This window comes from Phyllopteryx taeniolatus, chromosome 3, assembly GCF_024500385.1.
Source record: "Phyllopteryx taeniolatus isolate TA_2022b chromosome 3, UOR_Ptae_1.2, whole genome shotgun sequence".
NCBI classification, from domain to species: domain Eukaryota; kingdom Metazoa; phylum Chordata; class Actinopteri; order Syngnathiformes; family Syngnathidae; genus Phyllopteryx; species Phyllopteryx taeniolatus.
Window position 1 is genome coordinate 2,314,882 of NC_084504.1, and position 19,691 is coordinate 2,334,572.

The 19,691-nt window shown below is 40.2% G+C and overlaps 1 protein-coding gene across 2 annotated transcripts in view; it reads right to left on the reverse strand.

Moving 5' to 3' along the window:
* fgfr1a (fibroblast growth factor receptor 1a) overlaps nt 1-16,762 on the reverse strand; it is a 38,784-nt gene extending 22,022 nt beyond the window's left edge. The window contains exons 1-5 of one of the 2 annotated variants that reach the window (XM_061766403.1): nt 16,219-16,762; nt 8,708-8,883; nt 902-1,144; nt 721-810; nt 216-388 (exon numbers count right to left, since the gene is read on the reverse strand). In XM_061766403.1, coding sequence (XP_061622387.1) covers nt 216-388; nt 721-810; nt 902-1,144; nt 8,708-8,861 — 660 coding nt within the window. In that variant the 5' untranslated portion in view covers nt 8,862-8,883; nt 16,219-16,762. The remainder of the gene's footprint in view (nt 1-215; nt 389-720; nt 811-901; nt 1,145-8,707; nt 8,884-16,218) is intronic. The other variant, XM_061766404.1, reaches the window with a different exon arrangement.
* Between the last annotated feature and the right edge of the window lie 2,929 nt (nt 16,763-19,691).

Sequence of the window (19,691 nt, forward strand, 5' to 3'; positions counted from 1 at the left end):
CTGTGTGGTATAAGATTCGTGTCACTGTGATACGCATCTACTTTACACTACATTACAAAAAGCACAACTTAGTCCAGGGGCATAGTTGCTGATGGCGTGAGAAGATGAGAATACATTTGCATTTGTTCCATAACAAGTAGCAACATGTTGAAGAAGGTTATGGTTGGAGCTATGAGAAGAATATTAACTGACTCTAAAAGACTAATATTCCTGACCTTGAAACCTCCAATTCGATGGTCTCTTTTGAACTCTTTTCCATTCTTGTACCATTTCAATGTGGGTGTTGGGTTGCCACTGGCCTGACAGCGGAACTTGACAGTCTTGCTGGCAGGAACAGCATGTAGCTTTTTCTCCATTTTTTCTGGATGAGCCCATTGTGGAGCCATTGCTACAACAAAGAAAGACAGAAAAACAATTCATCAATATTTGAAATGTAATAAAACACAAGGTCACAATACTCATTGATTGTCTGAAAGTTTCTGAAGTAAGTACTCGATTTTTAGATTGTGTTCTTAATATGTGCTGAGTTTTCAGGAACAGCCAGAGATTTGAGTTAGTCAGAAAAAGGTTAGCATGTCGGAGTGATTCAGAAGCTGTCACACAAAACGCACATGCACACAATCTTTGAACCTTGAACCCTCAAGACAATTAATAACTTTGTATGCGCAAACATGACTAATACAGCAGCATTAGTAAGTTAAAAGGGATCAGCCAACTCACGGAGTAGTTTTTGACTGCCTAATAATTTTGCTTCCTCTGAAGAAGATTCTTCGTCCTCATCATCGTCTTCAGACGAGGCCAGGGTGTCAACTGTTTAAGTAGAGGTTTTTTTTAGACATTTTACTGTATTGACTTAGGTATGATTTCATGACCGTTATTGGTTTCTGTTTCATTAAAATACCTGTGACGTTGAAAAAGACACTATGGTTGCCAAAGGTCATGCATGCGTACAGGCCAGAGTCTGCCAGCTCCACTGTCTCAATCTCCAGCTGGCCATTGCGTATTCGTGTGTGTTCTCCATCCACTACGACCACATGGTCTTTGGTCCAGTTGACAGCATGCAGGGGGTCCTTGGTGAAGCAACTTAGGTCCAGACGATCCCCAAGATAGAGGGTGAAAAGCTCTGCTTGTGTTTCCACGGAGACTAAAAGGAATATTGAGAAATGGTTATTTATTTAACAGTTCAGATAATATTGTCATTTCCAAACATACACAATAAAGGAAATACATAACCACCAACAGCAAACGAATCTTCTCCAAATCCACATATTGTGAACATAAATCACACTACTGGTGACTTCCTAAAACAGTCAGACGACACACAAAAATGAGACTGTCCATTTGAAAAATGTACTCTAATCATACAGCGATGACCAAGAGACACTAGAAAAGATCTTCCTTGATTTCCTTTTGGCACAGTGCCCGCGGTGCTTCTTCTCCAAATTAAATTGCATCCTAAATGGGGCCCAATCGACAAATAGGCAAGGAGCCACTTGGGAAAGGAAGGTGAAATTTGATTACAGGAATGAAGACCGGGGAAGCATCACAGAGCAGGACACCTGAGCCCCCCTGTTCTAAATTACTACATAGCCCAAGAGGGAGGGAGTAACCGAATTATGTTGACACACAGTCACAATGGTGTTGTTTGTGTGCTTACAAAAGCTAGGAAAAACATCACTGGCCAACTTTTCTGATATTGTTGCTCAACTTCCACTACTAAAAAACAAGCACTGAGGGTGCATTTTTTTGAGTTATGTTTAGAATTAGTTGCATTTTTTTTGTACCTCTTACCAATTGTGTAGTTTTTATAACATGTCTGAAAAGAATGAAAGACAAGTAGCCATCTCAACAACTAATTTGCAGAAAATACACATCACAACAGCAAACACCTATATAACATAAAATCAATATAAGCCCTCCCACAATCACAACAAAACTCACCTCACAATAGCAGCCAAGAAGCCAGACAGAGTTAGCATGTGCACATGAGCGCACAAGTCAGGGCCAGCAGCAGGTTCTAGTACCAGTTGCTATGGTGACCCCACTTGGGCCTAGTAAAGGTATTTCCTGGATCGCATATGTCTGACAGGCCCTTAATCCCAGCAGGAAAAGGGGCCATGGGGTAGGATCAACTTTCTCCTCAGAAACACAATTTAAGGGTCCAAAGCAGAAGAAACACTTATAGTGATCCAACCTGGATGCAATCCTAAGCACAAGGAAACCCTCTTGCTCTGTGTGAGGCCCATTCAGTGCGTTTCTGTTCCTGCCCTCTAAACGGAGATGCCACTGATAAAAACTGTGTCAACATCCCAGCTGTTAATCTGGCGGCAGACATCATAAAACGCCCAGAAAAGTTGTAACAAATTGCTTGTTGTTTTTTATTGTAGACCACAGTCCACAACACTTGTGCTTGGAGGAGACTGTTACAGTGTATGAATGTGTGAATTTCATGATGAGCACTCAATTTGTTTTCAACTCTTCCTCATGAACCAAGTCTAAACATTTTTCCTGAATATGAGGATGTTTGATCTCTGTGATGCCTCCTGCCCCTATGATTGGATTACACCAGAGTAAAGATACTCGCCGCCCATCTGGACTGTTCCTCCAACTATTTGGAGAGACACTGATTGACGTAATTTAAAATCAAACTAACAACGGAAATCTTTAAAGGAATCCACGTGAAGAGGTAAGCACGCCGACATTTTTACAATGAGGGGTACAAAAAAAGCTCACTGGTGTGAAAGGAAGAGTTGGCGCCAGTCGTTGGAACACACTCTGGCTACGCGATAGGAAGCAATATGCTGCATGAATGACTTCTGGGATTTCCTGTTCCCACTGAAGTGATGGCTAAATGCAGCAAAATCTGATGGCTGGTCGAGGTTCTGTAGTGGTACTCTGTTTAAGCAACCACAAGATCTTGAAAAGGTGGGCTATGTGTAGAAGGGATTGATTGGAGACAAAAGGCAGGACTAGGACAAAAGGCAAGATTAGCACAAAGGCTATTAGCAAGTCCCCAAAAACTCACCAACAAACTGTTTCTCTTGAAAGCACTCCAGCGGAGGACCTTTTCACTGCTAAATGAGCTGATGACAATTGGCATGGATTAACAGTTGTGAGTAACTAGGATGACTGCGTAGGGCAGTTAAACATCAAGCTCTTCCAGTATCATTGGAATGAGCCGAGCAACATTTAGCTTCACACCACAACTTTAAATGGGCATCTCAAGAAAAATAGGACTACTTCAACAAATCACATATGGAACACTTCCCTCCAAAATAGACTCAGTAGTAATTTTTAATACGTTTTTTAAACAAAATTTATTATTGAAAGATGACAGATGATGATTAATTTCCGCATATATAAACAGGTTTTCGTCAGCTGTTTTTTAGGGTGATGTGCAGTACCATTTGTCCTCCAAACATGGTGAGCATTACGACATCCAAAAAGTTACATTTTGCTCTTATCCGACCAGACTATACGCTCCCAGTATTTAACTGGCTTGTCCAAATGTTATTCGGCAAACTTTAAACGTGCTTTGACATGTTTTTTGACAATGACCCTGAGAACACAGCTAAAATAACAGACTGGCTTCAGAACAACTCTGTGACTGTTCTTGAATGGCCCGGCCAGAGCCCTGAATTAAACCCAATTGAGCATATCTGGAGAAACCTGAAATTGGCTGCCCACCAACATTCACCATCCAACCTGACAGAACTGGAGAGGGTCTGCAAGGAGGAAAAGCAGAAGATCCCCAGATCCAGGTGTGAAAACCCTGTTGAATCATTCCCAAAGACTTACGAATGTATTAGTTCAAAAGGGTGCTTCTACTAAATACTAAGCAAAGGGTCTGAGTACTTATGGCTGTGTGATATTTCACTTTTTCTTTTTTAATAAATCTGCAAAAATTTCAACAATTCAGATTTTTCTGTCAATGCTGTGTGTATATTAAAGAGGTAAAAGAATAAATTAATGATTTTAGCAAATGGCTGCAATATAACAAAGAGGGTAAGATTTAAGGGGGGTCTGAATACTTTCCGTACCCATTGCCTGTAAGCAATGTCATCGTTATGTTTTGCAACACTTAGTGTGCGATGGTCTTTTGAAACAGCTCTTTGCTTTAAGGTCTCTTTATACTCGCTGCTCGCCCAGATGACAACACCACGTGACCGACGAATTGCCCCACGCGGCCCCTCTGCGTAGCTTGAGGCCCACACAGCAACAATTGTTGCTGCGCGTAGCATGCCGCGGACATCATCTCTCGTGATTGGTCCATTTTAGTCACATGCTGTGATGATGTAATCAGCGTTCCTCCCGGTTCCACATAGCACCTACGCCGTCGCCTTGTTGATCGATTTTGCAGCATAATTAAACATATCATCTGGTCATCTAGCTCCATTTGTTCGAGCAGACACTGTTCCATGGTCGCCATTGTTGTTTCTTTGTTCCTTGTTACAGAAAGGAAAGTAAAAACGGCTACCGGAAATGGCCACAAAATGCAGAGGAGACTCCACCCTGTGGCGTCCTAGCCAATACCAGCCGTAGCGACACCACTGACTTGGAGGAGAACTGCAGCACACTTTTAAAACAGCACGCGTGGGTTGCGCTCGAGTATCAAGGCAAACTGCGTGCAGGATAGTCCGCGCGAGTATAAAGAAGCCTTTAGCCATCATGAGATGTGTCTTGACTCACACCTTGGCAATGAGACCTTTTTGTAGGCCATCAAATAGGACTGAACCAGCTGATATTCATATGCAGTGACAAGAGGCTGGATTACCGTTTGATTAGTGATATATTTTAGGTGTTGCCTCGGCTTTCCATGCCTTTTTGCACCTCCCTTTCTTTGTGTGTTCAATACTTTTTCCCTGTGTCATTTCACATGTTTACACACAACTTAATTTCTGAGCTTGTTCTACTTTCTTTGAACGTATGGATTACTTGGGTTGTTCCCAACATCTGGTGAAATTTTTGCGTCAATTGCACCTTTGGAAGTATATTTAGTGAGAAAAATGGTGACGTGTTAAATACGTCTTTCAGCCGCTGTATATTCATTTATCTTCTGTATCGCTTATCCTCACTGGTGTTGCGGGTGTGCTGGAGCCTATCCCAGCTGACTCTGGGCGGGAGGCGGGCTACAGCCTGAACTGGTCGCCAGCCAATCGCAAGGCAGATATAAACAAAAAAACATTTGCACTCACATTCACACGTATGGACAATTTTGAGTCTTCAATTAAACTCCCGTGCGTGTTTTTGGGATGTGGGAGGAAACCGGAGTACCCGGAGTAAACCCACGCAGTCACGGGGAGAACATGCAAACTCCACACAGGCGAGGCCAGATTTTAACCTGGGTGCTCCGAACTGTGAGATGTTCTAACCAGTCGGCTACATTGAGCTTTTTTTGAAAAGAAAACACATATAAAGAGGAAAACGCTTAACGTCCAAAAAAATGCTAATTATTGGGCCAATCGTTACAATATTTTCAGAGGTTGAAGCTGCCATAAATAGAAATGTCCACAAATTTTGGTGATGATTGGTGAGTTTTGGGACATTAAGCCATGTCAAGCTTTTTTATGCCTACGTGAAGCATTTTAGACTGTCCCCATTCTGCCACCATGTTTATCATTGTTAAATCGATGACACCCTAATAAATTGCAGATTTTTCTGCATATTGAATTTGCGATTGAACATAATTTTGGGGTGCTATAGCTTTTGTGTTCAAGTCAGAGTGGAAAGCAACGGTAAATGATTGCTTGGGTTCATGAGGCTTGCAAGGATGTGTGGCACCAATATGGTAGGTATGAATGTGAGTGTGAATGGTTGTTTATATGTGCCCTGCGATTGGCTGGCAACCAGTTCAGGGTGTGCCCCACCTCCTGCTCGCAGTTAGCTGGGATAGGCTCCAGCAAAGCCGTGACCCTAGCGAGGATAAGCGGTGTACAAAATGGATGGATGGATGGATGACCCCAATACCTCCTTTAACACTGCTATGACACTACTATTCTATGAGGATTGCCCTTACAATTAAGAAATCAAAGCCATCAACAGTTCAATACCAGTCACCAAGGTATTCAAAATAGTTGTGATTGAACTGTTCAACAGTTTGTGCTAAAGAGTTTCTCTTCCAAACATGACATGGTGGGTTGAATCCTGATCTGAAAGTCTCAATACAGTCCTCAAGTCTTTGTGGTGATCTTAAAAGGCTTTGGAAATTTGCTCACAGCGCACTTTATAAGTCATATTTTATATTCAATAACAATATAATGTTTGATTATAATTGCATTATCAATATGGCATGACTACTGGTATTTTTTTCCCTCTTTCGTTTTTATGTAGCCACATTTCTAGCAACATGTTGGTTCACATTTAAACCATAAACCAGGGGTGGCAATCACAAAAAAACAAATATCATTTTGTCTCATGACAAAACTCATCAGTCACTAATTGGCATGGTGGCAAATTTGCATGACTTCGGTGCAGGCAGCGTGGAAAGGTCCCAGTTCCCTTGAACAGGATAGGCGGTGGGTGGGTGGATACAAATTATATCATTGATACAGTAATCCTCCCTCCATCGCGAGGGTTACATTCCAGCCCACCCACACAATAAATTAAATTTGTGATCGAAATCCCCTATCTAAATAAACCCGAGGCATGTTTTTATAGCATTCACGGCACTACCAATTTTTTCCCCAGGTCTTTACACACTTAAAATATTACAAACATTTGTGTCTTCCTCATGACAGTGGTGAGAAGGGGGCCAACCAACTGTTAAAACATAACGTAACTAAACATTTTTGTGGCAGTCCTGATAGCACAGCACAGTAGAAAGGGACAAATACATAAATACATAGAGAACAAAAAAAGGGTTAAGTGAAAACCTTTGAAAATGTTCAAGCAAAGTACATTTCTTATGATCTGTAATCATTGAATGCGTGCACAAGTGGCCTCTGGGGGGGGGGGGGGAAATCAATGTATTTAATTTGTTCAGGGAAAAGTCTTTTCTTATGGGAGTAACACACAACATGAAGCCACAAGACAATAGAAACATTCATAAGGTACTAGATAATTTCCATACAACTATTTTGTTTCCCTGCTCAAGACAAAAGGAATGAAACCCAATGCTGCTGCTGTGATTGTTTGTCGACAGCTGAAGCCATCCGTCACCCAGCAGGGAAGTGGGGAAAAGTGAAGCATTCCTAAGCTGAAGTCAGTGGGGGAGCAGGAGGAAAAGCATAGAGGCGCATAGATAATACCTGGCCATTTGGTGGATAAGACATGAGAAGTGTCTCCCACTCCCCTATGCAAATAATAATTTATAGCTCAACTTGAAGACAATCATTCTCCACACTTTTTTTTTTTTTTTTTTTTTTTTAATAAATCAATGGCCCAGAGTAGCACAGAATCTTTCTTTCTTTGAAAGAAAAGCGTTAATGAATATTTTTTCTAGAAAACTAAGAAAAATGACTAAGAAAAAGATGGGTAGGAATCCTTGGTGACTGCACTTGAGCTACAGATGGCACTCATTTACTTCAGTCTGTCCCACTGTTGGTTCAACAGCAACCATTGCGAGTTTATTTTAGGGCCCAAGAGAGCCCCCACACCCCACCCCGCTTCATTATTATGATTATAATACCGAGCTGATTATATCCCTCTGCCGCTTCACACTTCCGACTTTGGTCTGTCAACAGCCACAGCCGACTACCCACAGGTTTAGGCAGCCATTACAGTCATGGCCCCTAGTCAAAAGGAACATTTATAGAACTTCCGTTTCACCACGTCTTTACTCTTTATATGGAAGTGAATAAGTTGAGGCAGAAGTCCCAATATTAAACTTTGAAGTTTAAGAACTAAATGTTGTCTGGAACAAGTATATAAAGGAGCTACTTAGTAAGGTACAGTCCTAGAGTTTTTTTCTGCAGCCCATACTTTGCAGTCCAATCCTGTAGATGGCGGTGGTACAAGTTAAAAAGTGGTTAAAAACTGCCAGAAGACATATCAGGCATCTCCCAGGAAAAGGAGTTTTCACAATCACAAATTTAAATATAATTAATGGACCTGCAAACCATATCCCCATCAAAATTTAAGGATTTCTTCATTGGCCAATCCTATATGACCACACAAAATTCACTTGAAATCAGTGCAACAGTTTGTGGGTTACGCTGGTACATACAACCACAGCAGAAACCGTTATAGGTGCAAACTGCTTTGTTTAAATGGATAGCGAGTTGAGAAAGAAAATAACTTTGTGAATAGTGTACATTTACGGAACAATAACATAATAAAAATATCTTTTTAAAAGTTTCACTTACACCTGACAATGTTCTGAGATTTGTTTGTTCTGACAAACAAATATGTCTTTCCTTTCGACAGATGAATGTTTTCAATGTTTACATGGAAAGATACTTTTGAGACTCATGTTTCAGCATACAAAATGCCATGTCATGGGAAGAAATGGCCAAACAGCTGTTTTATCCATTCTCAGTATAAAAAAGAATCTTGTGTAAAAATCCCTTAAAATCAAGGACACTCTCGCAACAAAGGGCAGGCTTGACTGAATGTGACAGTATGTCGAATTGATTCCAGTTCAAACAACAACGCTTTGCTTATCTATGGACTATCAGGAGTTAAGATAAAGCAGATTAAAAGTTTAATTCAATGAGAAAATACAAAAACCAAAGTGGGGACAAGGAAAAAGTTTATCGCACAAACTTACCTTCATCAGGAATGGCAGGGCGGCACTGTGTCGTTAAAAACTGGGCAAAGAAAGCCAGAAACAGAAGTACACTTGACCTCATCAGCATCCTGTTGAGGGAGCTACAATTGTTGGCTTTTCTTCGACTGGAACTCCATTCAGAACTTTGGGGCATCAGCAGCAGGTCATTTGCTGAACTGTGGAAAATAGAAGCACAAATTCACTTTTTATAATCTCTAGTTTCCTTTTATCAGGTTTGCAAGGTAATTTAGGTTGAAAATGACCAGGATGCCCTTTTTCAAGCTATTCCAGTTTATCCTTTTCACCTGGCAGTTAAGAAGGCTGGACTTCTCATTAATATTCACATGTAAATAAGTTTTGCGCTGACTGTTTCGCTGATCTTCTCATTTTAAACATGGCAAACAACTTCGCTCTGATTGGTCATTGGCGAAATCCCGGCAGCCGAGCGTCATTCTATGTGGGGTCTCACAATCATTGTGATTAGGGTTGGGCATCGAGAATCGAAAACCGATTGGAACCGGGAGTAACATTCCGGTTCTCCCAGAATTGTTCAAATTTTAAAATTTCGGTTTCCATTTTCTATGCCTATAGTCCGCCGACCCCGGAGTAGAAAGTGGCGAAAACCAACGAAGAAGGCAGTGAACAAAAGTATGTCTTAACATTGGTAAAATAAATGACCAGTCGCCTCAGTGCAACACTTGGAATAAGATGATATTGTGCAAAGGAGGCTTTCACGATGTGTAAAAGTCTGACGTGCTCCCTCCCGCTTCGAGCCTCAGCCTACACCGCCCAGAACTTCAGTCAAGCCAAATTTGGTGAGTGAAACAATAAAATCTATGCCAACATTTAGGCAGCTAACAAGTTAAACAGTGGGTTGCATTCTTGCACTGATGGCTTTTAGCGTTTATTTTACTCTTCAAACCAACGTAAGAGCTGATGACAGGAAAAAAAGCTTAACATTGAGCTAAAACTTCAAAGGTCAAACTAGCAACTTTACATCACAATGAATTGGGACAGAATTCACATAAACGTCTCATAGTATCACAAAGACTAACCTTGTGCCTCATTGTTGGGTAGGTAAAGGAATCAATGTTTTATAGTATTTGGTTCCATTTATTACTCTTTTTCTTGCTGTTTAGGTTTTACGTTCATTTTCAAAACTCACCGGTGTTGTGTGAAGTTACTTTTCGTGCCAAAATGCTGAGTTCTGGTGCATACCCTTCAAAATAAAAGGCTACAAGCTTAAAACAAAAAGTCAAGTTAAAACTTGCACATATAAACCATTTGACGTGATAAAACAGTCACAAATAACTACTTTAAACAATGCTATATTAAACTTTTAGCTGAAACATTAATTAATCAATATTAAGTCAATTGCGTTAGTTCCGCAGACATTGCCTTTTATAGGTTTGATATTGATACTGGTTATAAAGAACCCCAAGTCAAATGTTCATTTTATTCTATGCTGCGGGCAGCTAAGAAACTGGATGTTCATAATTTGGACACCCTTTATTTAAACCATGCAAACTTTTTTGACCCAGCCCCCTAAAAGATTCGGAATCGAGAATCGTTTGGAAACGGAATCGGGACCGGAATCGCTCAAATTGAAATGATGCCCAACCCTAATCGTGATGCAGAATTCACCAAGTGGTGGATTGTTCGCCTACTAATAGGGAACGTGAGTAGCAACTCACGGCCCCACAAAGGTTTGCATGACTTGGCGGCGGACGCCTGACTGGTTACTCTTTCAAAACCCGGAAATGCACTTCCAGCAGTGTGTGAAAGCTTATGCTGACAAAGTCATCATTCATGAAATTGACTCAAACGCAACACAATTCAGGTTCTGAGTTGCTTAGGGATTTCTCCCAAAATAATTTTAAGCCATTGACTCCTCCACTAGTCTGAGTTTCCCAGGTGATGTAAAGCTTTGCACAAAATGCAGCGTGTTGTCTCTCAGCCATTTTTCCTGAGCTTAGTGGGTGTGTACCAACCACGAATTGGCCATACACTTGAATACTAATTGATGAAACAGTGTCACAACAGCAATTTCAAATCCATGCATTTTGCAAGCCTTTTGCCATTTATTGTCTTTTGTATTCAATTGGCAAACCTCATAGATGTAAAAAGAAAAATGTCACAGGCTCATTTAGACCCATGTTATGCATAAAACAAGAAAAATTGGATTTTGGTAGAAGGGGACCTTTAATCATGGACACTGACGACAGTCTTAGCACAGGCAACATATTGCAGACCATGATAAAATTAGATGTTTTGTTTTCAAAACCTTCGTGTAACTGTTGAATATGAACTCACGAAGGTTGTCATCGTGTTTTCTCCAGCGTCTCTGTTTATTTATTTATTTCAAATAGAGCACTGCGAATGACCCACACAAACGCACATCTGCTTACATCATCACCCCCTAGCATCTGGCCTCAGTGAACACTTGCAACTACCCCCCTTGAGGAATCCGTTAAAAACCAAAAACTACAGCGTGTTATGTGACACCGTTGTAGAGAGACATCATTTCCACACTTGGAGATCTATCACCTAACATTTGGTTTTGGCCCAAGCCCAAGAGGCTCAACAACCATTTGCTCCCAAACACTGCTTGGACTCACACAATTTGTGAGACTGTCGAACAACAGCAGAAAGCTGGAAACAAGGTTCTTTGTGATTAATTGTGCTGAGAGTAATTCAGTAAGTTAGTAGTAAAATAACAAAAAAAAGTCACATGTGAGTCAAAGGTCTAATTGGTTTTATTGGTTCACCCAGAGCAAAGTTCTGATGGAAATGTGGTTTCTTTCAAGAATTAATCACCAATGAGCGTTTATCTCCCAAAAAGGCACTCCGTTTCCCCCTAAACCAATTCATTTTCACTTTCCGAGAACACTTCACCATTGCAGCAGCTGAGTTGTGCCAGGGGGATCCAAGGGTGACAAAGAGGCTTGGTCATCGCGGCTTCGTAAGAAGTGACTCACTCTTTGGGATGACTCCAAGAAAGTGCTTCTGCGGCAAGACCGCACGTTCCCTGCTCCCTTGGAACCAGGATAGCCAGTCAGCAAGGAGGAGGAAGTCGCTTGTCCCCACGATGACACAATGCTCTGTCATCCTCAGCTCCCATGTGAGCGGCAGTCAAACTAAAGTGTGTTTTACTACGCACACACTCAGCACAGGCTCATCAACTTGGTTTCCCGACACCCAATTGGATCTGACCTGAATTATTAAGCAATCTTACTAGGTAGGTTGTACAGTATATTATAGTGGTAATGAGAAGGTCGCAATTTGTACCAATTGACCCTTGATTGATATCAGTTTTCAATAATTGTACCCAGAGCATTATTTCATAAATCACATCATAATATGCTATTCGTTTTTCTTTTTACCCATTAAAAAAATATCAAAAATGGGCAGATCCGTGCCAAAGAAATCTACATTCAGTTTGAGTCTTGTTTCATATAAATATCTGTTAGGTTCAGATATTGACGCTTTTACTGTGACTTGAACACAGATCTTAATGAAAGTTCATAGTCAATATGCATTCTGATTTGTTAACATCCAAACAATTAAGGACAAATATGATATATATATTAGACCCTTTCCAACAAATTTTAATATCATGGAAAAGTTTATTTACATAATTCCATTCAAACAGTTAAACTTTCAGAGATTATAGATTCACGGCCCAGAATTTAAACAATTTCAAGTATTTACTTATTTTTACATAATTTAGGCTCCCAGCTCATAAAACCCTTCAATAAAACATTTGAATACTATGAAGAAATCAGCCCAGATTTTGCAGGCCATAAACGTTTTAAATTGAGTGTCACACACTAATCATTTACTAAAATGATTTATACTCTATTTGTTAAATGTATATCATCTGGCTGGAAGTGACACAAAAGGTTTTTTGAAAAGACTGCAAGAATCCCAAGAACATGTGGCCATTGTCCAAATAATTTTGGGCTGAACAGTACCTGATACATGCTCATAATAGATGAACCTCAGTAAAATTCAAAGACATTATACTTGCATTTGTAAACAACAATTGTCTAGAATGAATACACCCCTCTTAAATCGAAGCCATCACTTCAATATAGTACAGTACAGTACATACAATATACACTATATTGCTAAAAGTATTCACTCACCTGCCTTGACATATATGATGTTAAGTGATATCCCATTCTAAATCTATATGGTTTAATATGATGTTGGTCTACCCTGTGCAGCTACAACAGCTTTAACTCTTGTGGTAAGGCTTTCAACAAGGTTTAGGAGTGAGTTTAGGAGAATGTGTGCCCATTCTTTCAGGAGCATATTTGTGAGATCACACACTGATGTTGGAAAAGAAGGCCTTGTTTACTGTCCACTCGAAATCAACCCAAATGTCTTCTATCAGGTTGAGGGTAGGATTCCGTGCAGGCCAGTCAATCCTTATCTCAACCCTATAGAACACTTTTGGATGAATTAGAGCGGAAACTGAGAGGGAGGCCTTCTCGTCCAACACTAGCGTGTAACCTCACAAATGCGCTTCTGGAAAAATGGTCATAAGTTTACATAAGCACACTCCTAAACCTTATGGAAAACCTTCCCAGAAGAATTTAACATGTCATAACTGAAGCGGGTGGCCCGATATCATATTAAACCCTATGGATTAAGAATGGGATGTCACTTTAATTCATACAGTATCTGAGTTAAGGCAGGTGAGCAAATACTTTTGGCAATATAGTGTATCCGGAAAACAATACAGATTTTTCTACCTCCTCAGTAACATCAATGCAAGTATAATATTGCTAGGAGTCTCCATCCATCCATCCATCCATTTTCCGTACTGCTTATCCTGAACTGGTTGCCAGCCAATCGCGGGGCACGTATAAACAAACAACCATTCGCACTCACATTCACACCGTCGGGCAATTTAGAGTCTCCAATTAACCTACCATGCATGTTTTTGGGATGTGCGAGGAAACCGGAGTACCCAGAGAAAACCCACGCAGGCACGGGGAGAACATGCAAACTCCACTTTGGCGATGCCGGATTTGAACCCGCATCCTCAAACTGTGATGCAGATGTGCTAACCAGTCGACCACCGTGCCTGCTGGGATTGTTTTTGTTTTAAAATCCAAATTAAATCCAAATTAAATGTTTTAGTTTTAGAGAGATAATACATTACTGTTCTTTGCATTTTATAAAGATAAACGTTACAGGCCTAACCCATAACATGGCCTTCACTATTATTGCTGTTCACTGCCATCCATGCATAAAATTCCACAGCTCCCTCATTCTGTAACTCCTCAGTTATCTCCACTCTTTCAGTGGAGCAACAGAGTACCAGCCCATTCCACCAAGGCTCAGGTATCCACTGTGTCTGTACAAAAACAAGACATTTTCTCTCACAGACTCACAATCAAGACATGGTTCAACACCAGCATGCCATGAGATTACGCTTAAATGTAAAAACAATCAGAGTCAAGCTGCCTGACACATTGCCATTTGGTTCACACGCACATCCAAAGTGACTTTCACAGTGACTCCAATGCAAATTTCCAAACGAGAAGTTGTGGACATAGATACTTTATTAATAGATAGTAGGCAGAATCATGGACTTATGGTTAGCACATATGCCTCACAGTTCTGAGAATGGTGGTTCAAATCTGTGCTGTGGCCTTCTTGTGTGGAGTTTGCATGTTCTCCTCCCGTTTGCGTGAGTTTTCTCCTGGCTCTCCAGTTTCCTCACACATTCCAATGTGAATGTGAATGGTTGTCTATTCTGTATGTGCCCTGCGATTGGCTGCCGACCAGTCCAGGGAGTACACCCACCTCTCGCCTGAAATTAGCTGAGATAAGATCTAGCTCACCCGCGACTTTAGTGAGGATAAGCGGTATAGCAGATGGATAGGTAGTTTATTAAGGGGGGAATTCCAGATAACATCCAAAGGTGGTACAATTTGAAGTTCAACCAAAATTGTATGGGAAAAAATAAGCCTCAAAAGTCAAACAACATGGCGGTCAAAACACAATCATGCATGACACCAAATCCCGTAAGACTTTAGCTCAGTGAGCTTCTGGAGAATTAACCCCACAAGGGTGCTTTGTTTTCTCTACAGCTTTTTGTGAGGGGTTTTGTAATGACACAAGAGAGGGGTACTTGTGATGCGAGGAGGAAAAACACAGTTGCAACCACAGAACCAGAAGTGGACCTTACAGCAACACAGGAAAGGATCTGGCTGCTCAGTATCACGAGTAATACATAAATTAAACATCATTTCATTTTACTAAACAAATGATGAAGAAAATAACATACTGCCAAAAGCACAATGGCTAATGACTACCTTGAAAATGACCAGAGAAGCTTAACAATAAACAATATAATTTTTTACTGCACTGACAACATGTATGGAGATAATAAAGGTTTGATGATGGCAACTGTCTGACCCTGACACAAATTAACTGACTGCATTATTACATGAGAAAGTTTGTTACAAAATTATATGGGGGAAAAGCTAAATTATTTACAAATGTAAAATTATTATTATAAACTGTATTTATGACTCCTTTATGATGAGGACCAAATATTCCCAGGTGAAAATTTTATTCCGAAACTGCCATCTTTGCACTGATGCAGACGTTTACACATCACATAACTCAGCCCTTTGACAGATTTCATGACAGTTAAAACCATAAGGGCATTCCACAAGGATAACTTCACAGCATTTCCAAATGAGTGGCCAGAGTGTGGATGATGTCTGAGCCTTTCTTATGTCCGGCAATCCATTGGCATGGTGGACAAACAACTGAAGAACATTAAAATGATACAATGTACACGTGTGTTGCGGTGGTGGGGGAACAACATAGCAGCAACTGAATTCCTAATATTTTGGCTAAAGTATACTTTACATATCCTAATCACAATGTTCCTTACTTTTATTTGCACATAATGTAGTATTGTCTTAGGATTGTTTTTATTATTTATATGTATATTTCGGAGGAGTTGCACCCCAATTTAATTGCATCTGGACCATACCATGAGGATAAAGGCTTTTAACTTTTTTTTTTTTTTTTTTAACATTTAGATTAGATTTTAGCGCGTATTCACAGTGTTGTTTAAAAGTTAGATGCACTTTCTAGCATTTTTTTTTTGCACGAAATGTCTGCAATGATACTAAGTCGAAGATGTGTCAGGAAAGTTAAAAAAAAAAAAAAAAAGAAAAAAAAGTTTTAAAAAACAATTGTGTTCGGAGAGTTAGGGTTTTGGTTTTGTTTTGGTTTTTTACATGTATACAGTATATATATATATATATATATATTTTTTTTTTTTTTTCTTGAATGAGCAAAAAGACGTGTCCACGGGTAAGGCCTTGATTCATTTGTGTATTCCTTGTGAATCTTATCAGTAGGATCTCAAATTGCAGCGGGAAACAATGCTTGCCCCGCAGCACGTCAACATACAATTTAAGGAGAGGAAAAAAAAAAAAAACAACGTTTGGGAAATAAGACAAGGAGAAGCTCACCTCACTGGCACCCAGCCAGCGTTGTTTCTGATAAGAACACTCCGGAGCAAGGATTGGAGGCAAGGAGACAAAAAAAAAAAAAAAAAAATTTTAAAATAATAATAAAAACTTCCCTCAAAAAAAGGAGTATGTTTAGATCCAGTCGTAATGAAGGAGCTCCGAGTGTGGAAGTTTAGCTAACACGGCCAAATCAGAACAAAACTTCCGCGGGGTACAGTCGGGATTTTCTTTCTGCTAACACAAACACTGTTGGTTAACTTTCATGGTTCGCTCGTCCCTTGGTCACGTCTTCACTCACGATGAATCGCAGTTCTCTCACCTCCTGGAGAGATGTGTGTGTGTGTGTGTGTGTGGGGGGGGGGGGGGGATAAATAAATAAAAGTTCCTCAAGTCATATATTGTTCGTATTATGTCCTCGCGTGAAAAAAATGGCCACCCCGGCAGATTGTGAAAAATTATTAGGACTGTTCCTAGTGGAAGAAAAAATGTCCAAGAACGGTAATCCGTGCAACACCAAGCCTCCCCCTTAATTTTCTGATGAGTTGATGTGCGGGCAAGCGGCAATTGACAAAACGGAACACTGACAACTTCCGGTCTACGGTTTGCAAATAAAAGCGAAGGTGAATCTTTTAAGCTGCCAGACATCGTGGCAAGCAATGTGCCTTTGGCAGTACAACATACCCATTTGAAATAGCACTTTAAAATATAATATGCTCTACATATGTTTTAGAGGCTAGTTTTAAAACGAACATTTTTTTTTCGGGGGGGGGGGGGGGGGGGGGGGGGTCTGAGTCTATGAAAGTGGGTCGCGACTTTGCAACAATAGGAGTATGCGTTTCGCAGGGTGACAACAATTGAGAACCACTGATTTAGACTATTCGGGGAAAAACAGCAATCCCCAGTTTGTACTAGTGAGGTCAAGGAAATATTTTGGAAAGATTCGTAAAAACATTTCAGCGCTATCAAAAAAACAAATGAAGAGAAGTGGGAGTTGTAACATTCATCTTTATTTTGAAGGTCACACTGCTGATTTCCTCTCCGTCTTCGGGCTGTTAATTTTCAGCTATGGAGTCTCTCTGTTGGTTTTAAACAGGGGTGTCAAACTCAAAATAAAAAAATTGGGACAACGTCGCGGGCCCAACTCAATATTGAATGAAAAATCACTGCGATGTGCATGTTTCCCTTCTCTCCAGAAATGCAGCGTTCAATTTTATCGTATGACAAAAAACTTCAATTTTGCTTAAACACTGAATGTGGAATGAAACAAACTGCTATTATAAACACGAGAAATCAAATTTGCGATAAAAGACATTCAGTGGTATTTGTTTGTTGTTTTGTATTTAAATAGATAACATGAATTCTTCTGTCTCGCCATCTTCCATTTATCTATCTCCAACTACCTTTCTTTTTGATGTAAATCTTTTTTTCAAAGACCAACAACAAAAACAACCCCCCCCCCCAAAAAGTTTTGCATTACATTTCTGTTTGTAACGTTAGTACATACAGTACAAATTGCTCCCCCCCAAAAAAAAAACAACAACAACCGAAACGATAAATCTCAAATTACTAACATAAGGTCACTAATGATTAATAATAATAAAAATAATAATTCACTCTACAGAATACTCTGCAGATCCCTATAGTCCACGTGAAGTGTTTAATGACAGAAGGTTTTGAGCATTAGTTTGATAGGCTGTGCTGATGACACAGTAGATGTGACAAGGGGGGTAGTAAGTGTAAGCAGATGCTAAAATAAATCTTCACTGAATGTGATGTAAATATTTTAGAGGAATATGTATCACCCGCGCAAATTCACATTTTGATCAACGTCCTGTTCAAAGCAACAGTGCGACAGCTTTCTTGTGTCGGCCGGCAGATCTCATGCCTTGGCATCATTTCAAACGATCACACGTTCGGATCATACTGTGTCGACCAAGTCAGCACAGTCCGATCAAAAACAAACTTTTGACTGGTGCCTTTGAAAGCCGTTGACACAGATGTCACAGATTATAATTGATTGATTTCTGCAATGCAGATGAAGGCCTACTCGGTAGTGTTGTCACATAATGGAACAGATGTGTATTTTAACACGTGCCAGCTTTTCGCCTTTTCGTGTGCAACATTCACTCTATGTCATCTTGAGGGCATCCATAAACTACGGTAACCTTAATGTTTAGTTATGGTAGAGACGGGATATTAGAGATATTAGTGCAGTGCAGTGAACAAACTGTTCGCCCCTTCTCAAATTCTTCATTTTTGTTTTTTTTTGCATAGTTTTCCCAATTTGATGTTTAAGATCAGGAAAAAAAAATGTAAATATCAGACAAAGATAAGCCATTTAAACACATAATGGAGTTTCCAAATATGGACAAAGCGGATAAAAAAAACTGGTTCAGACAGAAGTAGCTGTCAGAGGGTCCTTTTCTGGACACTCGTATGATCAAACCAATTTGTTTTTTGAAACGAAATGAAAACTTTTATACTAAGTCCATGTTAGAGAGTCGCTCTGTGGAGATCTACAGTAAATAGCTAAAATACAGGCCCTTTAAAAACAAATTCGAATAAAAAGATTTTGGAGTCGCCTAGTCAAAGTCCGGGCTTGAATGGATTGAAATGCTGGTGCATGACCTGGTGGTGTACAATACAGCATATTTTGGTATCGATTTGATACCAAGTAGATACAGGGCCAGTATCGCCGACACTGATACCGATACTTTTCAATAAAGATCGATGCATCATCGAATTGCTGCGTCTCAATTCATTTTCATGACCTTTTAAGTGTTTTTGCGATGTTCCCTTTTAAATCATTAAGTCGTTAAAACCCGGGACAGAATTAGCACAAAGTTAATTGGTAACGGTAATATCTTTTCAGCTTTTGGTGTTTTTTGTTGCATGATTTTTTTTATGTCAGTGGCACGGTTAACACATCTGCCTCACAGTCCTGAGGACCCGGGTTCAAATCCCGGCCCTGCCTGTGTGGAGTTTGCACGTTCTGTTAATTGAAGACTCCAAATTGCTCGTAGGTGTGAATGTGAGTGTGAATGGTTCTTTGTTTGTATGTGCCCTGCGATTGGCCGGCGACCAGTTCTGGGTGTAAGATAGCTCGAGCCGGTGGCTTGCTTGCCTGTTTGCCTTGCGCTGCTAAGTCACATAACGGCACAACATCGAAACACAAGAAGGGGGAGGAGGAGCAAAGTGTGCCTGTTTACGCTGAGACAGAAGCGAGCTGGCTGTCGCCTCTTAGACAAAACCGAAGCAGTGCACACAAGAGGGAAACTGAAACTACAGTATCGATTTCATTAAGCTAGTATTGATCCGATAGAGATACAGACTTGGTATCGACACCATCGATATTTGGATCTATCTTAAAAAGGCCATTGGCGCTCGAAAACGCCGCAGTGTTGCAGAATTAAAGCACTTCTTCAAGGAAGAGAGGACCTTTTGGTTCGCTCCTCCTTGTAGAATTGTTTATT